This window comes from Lissotriton helveticus, chromosome 10 (assembly GCF_964261635.1).
Source record: "Lissotriton helveticus chromosome 10, aLisHel1.1, whole genome shotgun sequence".
Taxonomy (NCBI): domain Eukaryota; kingdom Metazoa; phylum Chordata; class Amphibia; order Caudata; family Salamandridae; genus Lissotriton; species Lissotriton helveticus.
Genome location: NC_136071.1, coordinates 189,539,925 through 189,553,163, shown reverse-complemented (window position 1 = coordinate 189,553,163; position 13,239 = coordinate 189,539,925). Strand labels below are relative to the sequence as shown.

Sequence of the window (13,239 nt, the reverse complement as noted above, 5' to 3'; positions counted from 1 at the left end):
TACTAGTTACTCAGGGACACTATTCACTGGTTAGGTGCGGATTTCATCAGCCTCTGCCCTCAGTTTTGTGTTTTCCAAGAAACAAGTAAACACTGCTAAACAGTGCTATATGAAACAAGGATGCACTGCAAGGTAGTGCCAGCTTAAGAAACAAGTATATACTGCTAAGAAGTGCTACATACATCAGGAAACCAGGAAAAGCTGCAAGACAGTGCCAGCTCAAGAAACATGTATACACTGCTAGACAGTGCTACCTCAGGAAATGAGGATTCGCTGCAAGACAGTGGCAGCTCAAGAAAGGCAGCTACACTACTAAAGGGTGGTAGTTCAGGAGAACTCGGAATTGGAATCACAAGAAATAGAAGATCCCGGTAATAGAAGGGTCAGCCAAATAGGACCATTCCACTAGTGTCCAACTATGAACTGAAGGGAACGTGTCTCAGGTGTGACCGATCAAACATCTGACAGGCACAGGCGGCTGACTCCTCCACCTATTCCTGCCCTGAACATGGAGAGACATTAAAAACCCCATAGTATGCACCATAGAAGCAGATAGCAGAAACAAGAGCGCAGGGAGTGAATCATGACATAGTATCCACTGAATGATATGCCGCCTGTGCTGAATTAACATTCAAAAATATGTTTTCATGTACCAACATCAATACGACAGGCAAGTGAGTGGCCTCCATAGATGTAAATGTCTAGTATTTGTAAAGCGCGAACAATTACCCAAGGGTGTCAAGGCGCTGGGGGCCGTCGGAAAGATTAAGCAAGCTATTGCCCAGAGTCACAAGGTGCTGGGCTGATCTGCCGCTAGCACTGGGGATCGAACCGTGAGTCCCCGGGTTCTGAAGTCGGCCACCCTGGCAACTGTGCCACACCTCTTCCCAAGGATGAAATTAATTTAATGAAATGGCAGTTTATAAAGTGCGCTGCTACCTCGGAAGAGGTGTTGTGGCGCTAGCAGACCAGCCAGAGTGAGAATCCAGATACTGATGCCCCTGCCTGAAGAGCCAGGCTTTTTTAGAGCCCTTCTGAAATCCTGCTCCGTCCCAGCCCACGCAGGTGGCTGGGCAGGAAGTTCTATAGTCTGGACGTCCTGACTGTGAAGGACCTACCGCCTTGTTCCATTTTTTCGAACCAGGGGGACAGTAAGAAGGTGCTGTTGATTGGATTTTAAAGTCCGCTCCTGGTGATAAGGGATGAGCCTTGACCTGAGATAGCCCGGTCCTTTGCCATGGTAAGTTCGAAAAGCCATGTTAAGTGCCTTAAACTCAATCCGCCTGGTCACCGTGAGCCAGTGTACCTGTCTCAAATGCGGTGAGATATGCTGGTGAAAAGGGACCCTACAGGTTAGCCTAGCAGCTGCATTCTGCACCATCTGTAGCCTGTGGGTCAGAATAACTGGCAACACCGGGTATAGACAGTTAGCATAATCCGATTGGGAGGTAACCAATGCATGGACTGTTTAGGCAGAAAACGTATACATTTCCTTAAAGTTCAAATTTTTCCATAGCAAGCCGAGGAAATGTGCCTAATGCAACATTTGTCTCCAGCATTGCCTGTAGTTACATGTATACTTATGAGTATACTTTCATAAACCCTGAACCCATATAACAACCATGTGTGCGGAAGTATACAGCTATATCTATATGTGGTGAAGAAATTATGGCTACTGCTTTCATAACTTAGCTAGTTACACCCCCTCCCCAACACCCCATCTCCAGATGTACAATTCATTAGACAGAAAGCCATTTTAAAGTCCAAAGAACCAAATGGAAAACATATAATTGATTTATTCACAGAACCAGCTGACGTTAACATACACCTCAACTTGAATAGTGCTCGGTCAAAATCCTCCTGTGAGCCAGTTCTAAATTAGACACAAATGTAAAAACTGTTAGGACTATGAGAATAATGAATCCAGCTTTCTTTGAACATATAGCAGGGCATTCTACTTCCCCAGCTATTAGTACAAATTGTGGCACTCCCAAGGCCAGTTTATGGTTTAATAATAACTGTCATAAAGCCCAGTGCTCTCTAGCTAGAGTCATCAAAACCAGAGACCTGGCCCAAATTTCCCTAGCTAGAAAAGCTTACAAAATGGCAATCACCCATGCCAAAAAGAACTGGGAAGATTAGAGATGGAATGATATAAATGATGCATGTGCAGCCAGAAATGTTACATTATTTTAGCAGTTTATATCTCGCAATGGTGCTTTGGCTCCAATGAAACCTGCTAATACCATTGCTCCCTCTGTGTGGGTTGAGTACTTTAGCAACATATATTCCGCCGCTCCAACAAACCCTCCCTCTGATATCAGGGTGGAGATATTAGCCTCACCCTCCCCTCCACACCTGTTTGATACCTGGGATGTGGTTGAATCTCTGTTGGCTACTGCAAGGGGCAAAGCTGCAGGACCGGACGACGTGCCGGCTGGCTTTCTTTTGTCTGATATTGAGCCTTGGGCCCGCTACATCTCACCCATCACCAGTGCCATTCCTGGTGGGGCCTCCATCCCTTAGTCATGGTAAGGCGCTATTGTAATACCGATCCGATAAAAAGGTGACAGATCACACCCTAACAACTATTGGCCAATAAGCCTAATTGATTGTGTCCAAAAAAGTCCTTTGTCGCTGCCTCCTTGACAAGATTCAGGATTGGATTCTTGAGATGGATATTCTCAGCCTCTTTCAAGCAGGTTTTTGGGCCAAAATCTCTACAATCGATCAGGCCTTCCCCTTTCTATTGATTTACTGGTGCACTGTCATTACCGGCAAGGATAACTTGAATGTTGCTTTTGTCGAGCTCAGAATCATCTTTGATTTAGTTCCCCATTCTACCTCATGGCAGTTCTTGGCTGCAATTTCCTAAGTTGGCAGGGTATGCCCAGGCGTAGGTTCCTTGCTCACTTTGCCACTGGATTCAAGCTAGCCTGGCTGATGAGGGCTGTTAGCCGAAACCGGTCCCAGGATGCCTGTTTCCGGTCCAGGGAAGACATGGCTTGGCAGTTAGATCTGAACTGTTCCCATAAGGCACAGGGTCAAGACTGATTCGCATATAGATGTGTCTGACCTGGGGTGGCAAAGTGAGCTAAAGAACGATGATGGATTCAGCCCAGATCTGTGACTGGGGGTAAGTGTTTGCAATGTTCAGCACTCCGTCCATCATCTCCTTGTGTTTGCTTTGTTCACCTTAAGTTCACAGGGTATGCCCAGACGTGGGTCTCTTGCTCACTTTGCCACTGGATTCAAGCTAGCCAGGCTGAAGAGGGCTGTTAGCCCGAAACCGGTCCCAGGATGCTTGTTTCTGGTCCAGGAAAGACATGGCTTGGCAGTTCGCTCTGGACTATTCACCTTAGGCACAGGGTCAAGACTGATTTGCGTATAGATGTATCTGAACTGGGGTGGCAAAGTGAGCTAAAGAACGATGATGGAATTAACCCAGATCTGTGACTAGGGGTGAGTGTTTGCAATGTTCTGCACTCCGTTCATCATCTCCTTGTGTTTGCTTTGTTTGCCCTAAGTTGGCAGGGTATGCCCAGACGTAGGTCCCTTACTCACTTTGCCACTGGATTCAAGCTAGCCTGGCTTATGAGGGCTATTAGCCCGAAACCGGTCCCAGGATGCTTGTTTCTGGTCAAGGGAAGACATGGCTTGGCAGTTCGGTCTGGACTGTTTCCATGAGGCTCAGAGTCAAGACTGATTTGCATATGGTGTGTCTGAACTGGGGTGGCAAAGTGAGCTAAAGAACGATGATGGATTCAACCCAGATCTGTGACTGGGGGTGAGTGTTTGCAATGTTAAGCTCTCAGTCCATCATCTCATTGTGTTTGCTTTGCAATAAATATGTCCCAGAATCTCTTTTTCTTGTGGATACATTTTCATGAGAGCAATTTTGCTAGTGTTAGGTGGGGGAAGTAGGACGAGCTGACTGATAAGATTTCACTCCTTAGAGGTGTATGCCAGGGCTGTATACTGGCTCCCAGGCTTTTTCCCTTGTTTACTAATGATATTGTCTCCTTCCTAGCCCAGGTTGAAGCAGATGCCCATATAGTGGCTCGAACAAAAATTCCAGTGTTATTATTTGCCATTGACATGCTGCTGATCTACAAGACCCAGGGCGGAATAACAAACTCATTTATCGCTTTGAGGAGTTTTGCCTTGCCTGGGGTCTGGAGATCAACACTACCAAAACTAAGTTGATGTCATTTAATCCCCATAAGTCTTTTAGGAAGAATGTTGTCCGGGGGGGCACCCCTTGAGACGGTGGATTCTTCCACCTATTTGGAAGTTATGTTCATTGGACGTGTGTCATGGAAACCCCCTGTTAAAGCCGCTCTAAAGCTCCGACAACTCATAGGCGTTACAAAAAGAATATTGTACCCCATATAGAGTGGTGTGGCTCACTGGTTAGAGGCAGCAGACCCGGGAGCAGATGTCGGCCCGGGACCAGGGTTCAATTCCCGACGCGGCAGGGTCCTGGACCAGGGTCAGCGGACTCGACAATTCTCGCTTCGGTGCCTACTCTAACCTGGGGTCCCACTCGGCAACTCTGGGCATTAGCTTGCCTAATCTCCACAACGGCCCCATCAACGCCGGGGATGCCTGGCTCCACCTTGGGGATTCCCAGTAGGGACCATCCCACAGGGAAAGCCAGGACGGGTTCCCCAGCGGTATACAGCGCCGGGACGCCCCTTTGCTGGGGCAGCTGTGCGCTTTACAAGTATACGACATTTAACATTTATACTGAACCAATTACCCCTGCACTTCCCACTGATGAGGTCAAGTTTTTGGGGTCTGTTTTGTATAGGGTAGAGTTATGAGGCGTTTCTAATATTGATCTGCTTACCAGTGCTGAAAAAACTTTTTTTTACGCAATTTAGCCTCGCCCCCCCAAGCACCCTCTTGCACCCACTCCACTTGGACATGGGATTAAGTAGTCTAGTTGATAAAGCCAGGTTATGCCCCTTCTGTATTTGCGCCTATTATAGACTACCCCAGAACATGTGAACTATGCAGCAGGCCTTCAGGATGTATTGGTCATTGACCAATTCCACAAACTCCTCTGGCTTTGGAACATTAGAGAGTCTTTTCGACTTCTTGGGCTGACAGATTTTTGGGAACACCCTGCTACTACTACATTTCCGTCTGTGCACTCCCTGAAGTCATCTTATTGGGCAGCTGTAGCAGTCAGTGGCATTAAAAAGGCCCAGTCCTTTAAACTGGTTAGTGACTTACCTGATTTCAAATCTTTGAGTGAGTATAAACCATACTGGGACCAGGTGAATGTCTTTATAGATGGGCACTCTTCTGTGACTGCTTCTATAGACAGGAAGGTAAACTTCCAGTTTAGAGTGGGCACTCTTCTGTGATGGCTTCTATAGACAGGAAGTTATACTTCCAGTTTAGAGTGGGCACTCTTCTGTGACAGCTTCTATAGACAGGAAGTTATACTTCCAGTTTACAGTGGGCACTCTTCCATGACTGCTTCTATAGACAGGAAGTTATACTTCCAGTTTACAGTGGGCACTCTTCAATGACTGCTTCTATAGACAGGAAGTTATACTTCCAGTTTACAGTGGGCACTCTTCCGTGATGGCTTCTATAGACAGGAAGTTATACTTCCCGTTTAGAGAGGGCACTCTTCTGTGACTGCTTCTATAGACAGAAAGTTATACTTCCAGTTTAGCGTGGGCACTCTTCCATGACTGCTTCTATAGACAGGAAGTTATACTTCCAGTTTAGAGTGGGCACTCTTCTGCTGAGAGCATCTACAACTAAGTGGTGAGGTGGGGCCACTGATGCATTCCCCATCTGTTCCCCTACAGTGGAGAGCATCAAACATATATTCTTTGCTTGTCCAGCTGATGCTCGACCGTGTAAAATCTGGCTACCCATTTGCAGCCACTCTGTTGCCCTTCGCATCCTGAGGGTAGATTGCAGCCTAATGTTTGTTATCCCAGTATGAATGAATGAATGATGGTATTTTTAAGCGCAACGTTCACTCCAAGGAGCATCTTGGCGCTAGTAGACAAGTTTCTGGGTGCAATGAGGGTACTCCGCAGAAAGTTACATTGAGCCTGTTCACCACCCTGTTTTATTCCTTTTGCTCGTTTTATTCATTTTGCTATGTAATGGTGGTAAATGTTATTGACATGCTCTGTACCAAACTTCTTATGTGCCAGTTCTTGATATTTTATGAATTATTGTATTGCTACTGGCTGTAAATTATATGAAACAAGAACCTGTAACGTTGTAAATGTATTATTTTTAATTATTTATTGTGTATTTTATTTTTATTTGTAATTTTATGGCCCTGGTGGTCGCAATAAATTCATACTGATGATGAGGATTTTCATTCAGATGAGCTAGTAAAAAAGTGGCCAATCCATGGTTACTCTAAAGAGAAGGTAAAACGGCCAAATGGTCCCCAGTTCTTGCAGCCTGGACCTGATAATCTACGAAGGCAGAGGAATTAAATATACCCCATCCAACTTGCTCCTCGCAGCCTGAAAGCTGACATGAAAAGAAGGCGTGACAGGGTCCGTGGGACAAAAAGAGAGAGTGTTAGTACTGGGGGGCGGCTGAAGCAGTGCATTGCCAGTGCTTCAAGATGGAGCAAGCCAGGCCTGTGCAATTGACCCTGAACGGGAAATACCACGCCACACCAACCAGACTCCAAGTGAGAAACATTCAGTCCCAGGAGAGAACAGAGCAATGCCAGCGATGGCTCGTGTGGATATTACTTGGGAGGCTTGTGTCTGGCAGAGTTTGAGGCCAGGATCTGAAGACAGATGCCAATGACTGGACTCAGAAACAGTGACTTTTATCATGTTGGGCAGCAGGCACAGGTTTCAATTGAATGCAGAGAATAGGGGATCTCTCTGCAGGTGGCAAACTCAGAAGGCAAATAGCTGATAAAAACTAAGGGCTAGGAGAACGTGACCTAGATCTGTAGACCCCAGACCTGAGCTCTATTAGAAGTAGGGAATATCGTTTGAAAAAAAAGACAAAACAAATATGTAACACATTACTTAATGCAAGTAGACTGACACTAAAGGCTCACAACATGGAAGAGGATGTACCTCAGCCATTGGTTAAAGAGAAAGTAAAGCCAAGTTGTGCTACATGCGGGGGGAGCCAAGGCATGCAAGTCCCCAAATAAAGTAAAGTAGGCCAGGCTTCAGGGAACTGGGGAATCTTTTCACATCTGAGATGCCTATTTAGACCACTCTAGTCAATATGAGAATTTGTTGCTGGGAACCACGGGAGTCCTAACAGGTGGAGCACGTAGAGATGCAAAATTGAAGTGAAACCAACTAGGAATGCAAAACAGCAAGCCAATTACGAATATAGAAGCATATACATATGTGAGAGCCTGTAAGACCTGGAAAAGTGCTCCCTCCCTTCTCAGGAATGTTAGCAATACCCACCCACTGTCTGAAAAAGCTCTCTAACCTCCATCTTTTGCACATGACCAGGCCAGGGGCTTTGCAGAATGGAACACACTGGCCACTTTGGTTCACTCAGACATTCATGTACTGCATACCAACTCCTCTTGCGGGCACTCACATTTCAAGTGCACGGGATCTCGGCGCTAGGGTTCCGGGTTCACTGTGAGCAGTGGAAACTTTGGGTGAATGGGCCAGTAGGTTAATACTGACATGACACAGGTAACAAAAATCCTGGTGAGACTATAATCACTGCCAAATGATATGTTGCCACAACTGCGATACACAGGTCACAACCCGGGCTGGGACAGTAGTCCTGCTGTCACTATGAGGGGTCACTCACTTGGTATGTCGCAGTGAATTAGTGTGAGGCTGGGGCCAAAGTCTAAAACCAAGATTACAGATACTCATTAGTTTATAGGTGTGATGGGATGTCATCTCATTTAAGGAGCCTAACAACAAATCAGGCTGTTTCTTACCTTCCATGTTCATACATTTTATATGTTTCCAATTATTGTACTAAGTTATGGTTGGTGGTCTTTACTGAAGCAGGCTGAACATCTATATATGATGTTCTGATTAAATGGTGTAAAACTATACAGCTTTTAAGAGGCTAGCATCCTGGAAGAAGGCAAGATTGACTGAAGCAAAGATCACAAATTAATCATCATCATTATTCGCCATCACTGTCGAGAGTATCTTGACCGAGTCCTTTTCAACTTCAGAATTCCTAATACTGCAAAGGGACCAAAGAGTGGCAGATTCAGTGCTATACAAACAAACTCTTTTTTTAATTCCATGTGCTCACGGTTTTATGTTTGAGTGTTTCAACAGCTCCCCATTATTTCTAACTTCCATTGAGGGAGTAATGAAGTTCAAATGTCTTTTCTTTGTTTTTAATCCAGGTTTTAGTTTGTGGGACTCTCAAGGGAATGAAAATCAAGCTAGGCTCTATGGGGAAACCGACGCCAGGTTATGATGTACAGGTAGGATTCAAAGCTCATTTGTTAATGCCATATACACTCAGAAATATGTTTCAAAGCTTTATGGCTCAGTGCCAGGAACTGTAAACTCCTGAGATTCAATAGAGGTGTGAGGTTACTCCTAACCTCCAATTCCAGTTGAGGCAAGAATCTAAAGAAGCCTGCTGCGGCAGTGACTCCACTGTAGCTGTTCAAGAGGTGACACGGAGTGGCAGCACAGAGGAATACCTGGTCTGCATCTGGTGTTATTGTGCCCCTGGATTTAACCAGGATTTAAGAATATGCTGAAGGAATTTTTAAGAGAAAATAGGTGTCATGAATTATATTTTCTTTTATCACAGATCATTGATGAAAACGAGAACATACTGCCACCGGGAAAGGAGGGAGACATCGCAATCAGAGTGAAACCCAAAAGGCCATTTTCTCTTTTCTCTGAGTACCTAGTAAGGAATTTAAGGAAACAGTCAACATTAAATATCAAAAAACTGTTCTAAAGTGCAAACGAAAAGCTTGAAGTTTAATATTATATACTTCACCCTTGCAAAGCGTAGAATGTTGCAATGTCTTGTTTTAAGAAAACATGAATATTATTTTGAAAAGTGTTATCTTGTACAGTAAAATATTGACTGCGGCTTGGAAGTTATAAAGAAATACGAAATAAAAGACTATACTGGCAGATGCATCAACGTAGCCTTTTGCTATTCCTAAATAGCGATTTTTAAGGAATCGCTATTTAGGAATAGCAAAATCCTATGCATGTAGGAATCGCTATTAAAATAGCGATTCCTTAACATTCCTTAATTGCTACTCGCAAATTGCTAGTCGCAATTAAGAAATGCTGTCCCATTCATTCCTATGGGCCTACAGGCCCATAGGAATGTATTGGAGATTGCATGAGCAATTAGCGAGTACCAGTAGGTACTCGCAAATTGCTCATGCAATTTCAAGGGTGCAAGGGTGTCAAAATGACACCCTGTTGCACCCCTGTAATTGATCTATGCACATACGTTGCACACACACATGCCCTAAGGGCATGTTTGTGCGCAACATGAAACTTTGAAAAATGCACAAAAGTACTTTTTTCAAAGTTTTAGCAAATTACCATGAAGTCCAACTTCATGGTAATTTACTCCCCCTATTAGCGAATTCGCTATTTTTTTTACTTTCATGCATTGCATTTAAGGAATCTCAATTTGGGATTCCTTAAATGCAATCGCAATTTAAGGAATCTCAATTTAGAGATTCCTTACATTACGATTTTTGCATTTGGGATGATGCATCCCAAATGCAAGAATACCGGGAGCAAAGGGGCAGATTCTGAGAATCTGCCCATTTGCTCCCGGTATTTACTTTGATGCATCTGCCAGTTTAATGTAAGTCGATTATGTCGAAATACATGGATTGGAGCTGTCCAATCATAACTTAACACTAACAATCGCAATATTTTTCTCAGTACCGAGAATTCCTGCAAGAGCAGGTGTGAAAACGTTTCAATGTACAGCAGTTCATGATATATACTTCCTAATGATTTAGGGCAATCACATTTCCTTGAATGAAAATTCAAAACCAAACTCAAGCGTTACAAGAGTACGCTTCTACTTTACCAATATAATACTTGGTTTTTACAGAGTGATAGAAAAGGTTATATTCACCTGCAAACATATGGCACCTGAATATAGAGAAATTGTGAAACCTAACTGTAAAACAAATGAGTTTGCTCTCTTGCTGTCATTGTGTCAGAAACCTTTAATTATCTGTTAGAGAGTGAAAACCCCTCTTCATCACAGATGTTGTGGAAGCTTCCTATTCTGACTCTATTCATCCCACTGCCTTTGTACCCTTTCACCTGAACCCTCTTGCCACTTCAAAGAATGGTTGGTGCAGAAGGCATCAGGTTTTATTGGTTGACCAATCAACTTTTTATTGCCACGTGGAACTGAATATTATCTTCCTCTCAGGAAGCCGCAAAGCAGAACTGAGTAAATTAAAAAATAATCGACACTGTTCTAAATAGACGAATAGTGAACTCCTGATGAGAAGGTAGTGAGATAGGGATTCATTTAGGCTGTGCTGGACAACCCTCTGTAGGTCAAGGGGCGGAGGACCATCCACCATATTCAGAGATCCCTGTCTGCCTGTTGACCATCCCAGTGCTGTGAAGGCTGCCCTGCAGTGCTGGCGCCCTACACAGCACTGAAGATTTGCCTAGTGGGCGCAAAGTTTAAGTCTCTCTACCAGCAGCCATTTTTGTTCAGAGAAAATGAACTCCCACAGCAGGATTTTTTTTTCTCATACAAAAAACTTAAATGTCCTAAAACGTGCAGGGGGTTTTCTCCTGGTGCTTAGGGGCCATTCTACATTTTCCCTACCCATTGCCGGACATGGGCAGGTAAAAATGAGTGCTGTCCTACTTTCAGTGAACCGCCACTGTGGCCTGGTGCCCTTTGGCAGACGGGCCACCAGGTCAGAGGTTTAAAGTGACAGAGCCAGCATAGACTCTGCTCGAGGACACCTTGTGTTTTCCCTGGCTCTAAATCGAGTGGGGGATTTGTGATTTTGGTGGATGGGATCAGTGATGAATTAGGGCGGCGCTCCCACTCCTCCAAACCCTGAATGAGGCCCGTAGTCAACATAATAATAGGCCTTATAAAGCACACATATCGCTTTCAGTTTAAATTGTTGGTCACAGGTAAGCAATGGAGTGACTTTAATTCAAGGAAATGCAGCCATATCTGGTAAAGATAAGCAAGAGTGAAAGCGCATTCTACATAGACTGAAGGCTAGAAAAGGTTTCCTATGGTGGCCCAGATAGATACTGTTGTGATATGATACATAAAAGTTCTGACAGACCCCCCAATCTTCAGCCATATTACTAGTGAATCCTGGGGAGATAATCTTAGCAATGTTTATGTGGTCCGCCAATCAAGGATATATTTGCTATACATAGTAGGATACTAACTGAAGTTAGGGTGACAGTGGATGAGGTGGAAGAAGCCCTTATACAAAGCATGGGAGGTAAAGCTCCAGGGCCTGACGGCATACCAATCAACGTATTCAAAATAAATATCCAACTTTGGTCCCTTGTCTCAACTAATATGTTTAATAACATAGCACATACAGATGTTCCAGATTCTTGGAGACTTCTATTATTGTCCTTATATTCAAGAAGGGTAATGGTGAAGATCCCCATTGCTATAGACCAATCTCATGGATCGATACAGCTATTAAAATCCTGGGACTTGTAATCTACAATAGAATTCAGGAGTGGGCCCAAACAGAATCATCTGCACTTTTAATCATTAATAATACATAATAACAAATATTTTATTTTACTGTAGGTGGTAATTTATTTTTTAATTTAAACTTCAGGAAAATGAATATTTAACTTAATATATTTAAATGAATTAAAAAATGTAATTCAAAATTAAGCTAATAGTGCTATAGTATTTTTATGTTGTTCCTTATTAAAAAGTGCGCCATATCCCAAAATAATTTTTTTTTATATTACCATCACCCCTGTCCAGGTGCCTTTCTGGTGTTGCAGTGCAGAGTGAAAGCTACATTTTACCTTATTTAATATAATGTTGAATAAACTTTGCCCTCTAGATTACTATAGGTAAGTCTCTATCCCAACTGTGGAGCCTACCTAGGTACGGTAAAAAGTTTAAAATAAATGTTTAGCTCAATAAATAGTAAAAATATTTTTTATGTTAAATATTAACACAAATTAATTTTATATATTTATTTTAAATGTAGCAAAAGTTAAAGATTCTACAGCAGTTTTAACCTAATTAGAAGTAGTATTGGGACAATTGAGCAATGTGCCAATTGAATTTGATAATAGGCAAATGCACTTCTGTAAAGCGTGTGCCTTTATACATTGCCTTTATGGATTTAAGCGCTGCTTTCGTTTATGTTAATTGAACTAAATTATGGCACATTCTGCTGCTTAAGGGTCTGTATGCCTCCCATGTCCATTTTCTTACTTATCTCCATATAGACATGAGAGCTTGTGTTAGATTAAATGAAAATGAAAACGAAAATGTGTCTAGGGACATTAAGATTGGCAGGGGTTTTCAACAAAGTTGTGTGCTTGCCCCACTCTTGTTTATACTATATAAGGATGATTTGCTTAATGGCTCAGACCCCATAGCACTGCGCCTCTTAGTGTCTGCGTTTATTGATTTTAAGACCAACTTAGATCTTCAATCCAATTTTACAAAATCGCATATTACTTGGTCAATCATTGCAAATCATTTATCATATGTCGATTTTACATCATTTGTTGAAGGCCACCTGAGGAGCACCACCGCTCCATATGAATGCTTTCAGGATTACTTATGTAGAGCACATGGTTATCAGCGTATAGGGAGACCTTATATTTAATTTCCCTGGACCATCTGAACCCAGCAATGCAGGCATCCTATCGGAGTAACTGGGCTGTTAAACTGCCAGAGCAAACAGCAGGTGTGACTACAGGCGCCCTTGTCTCATGCCTCTTCTCAGCACAAATGTGTTGGAGAGGAATTGCCTCAGATTTACTGTGAAAGTATAAAAAAGTGATTACAGAAGACACCAAAACATCAGATGAAAGGTGAGTTTATTACCCATGGAGCACCTCACAAACAGCTTCCACCAACTGTCTTTCTTAGAACTCAGAGGCCTGTTCATATTTCAACATTCTAAAAGAATCACAGACCTCAAAGAATCTGAGACACCACACATCTCTCTGAAGAAAACAAAAGACAAAGTGGTCCATTAGGATGGCGGGCGGACTTTGCCCGCCCGCCATCCCCGTGCAA

The 13,239-nt window shown here is 43.2% G+C and overlaps 1 protein-coding gene across 1 annotated transcript in view; it reads left to right on the top strand.

Annotated features, from left to right (window-relative positions):
* Positions 1-13,239, top strand: part of LOC144786123 (acyl-coenzyme A synthetase ACSM3, mitochondrial-like) — a 606,835-nt gene that overhangs the window by 469,075 nt on the left and 124,521 nt on the right. Inside the window, 2 exon segments of the mRNA XM_078665089.1 lie at positions 8,360-8,440; positions 8,779-8,880. Coding sequence (XP_078521215.1) covers positions 8,360-8,440; positions 8,779-8,880 — 183 coding nt within the window.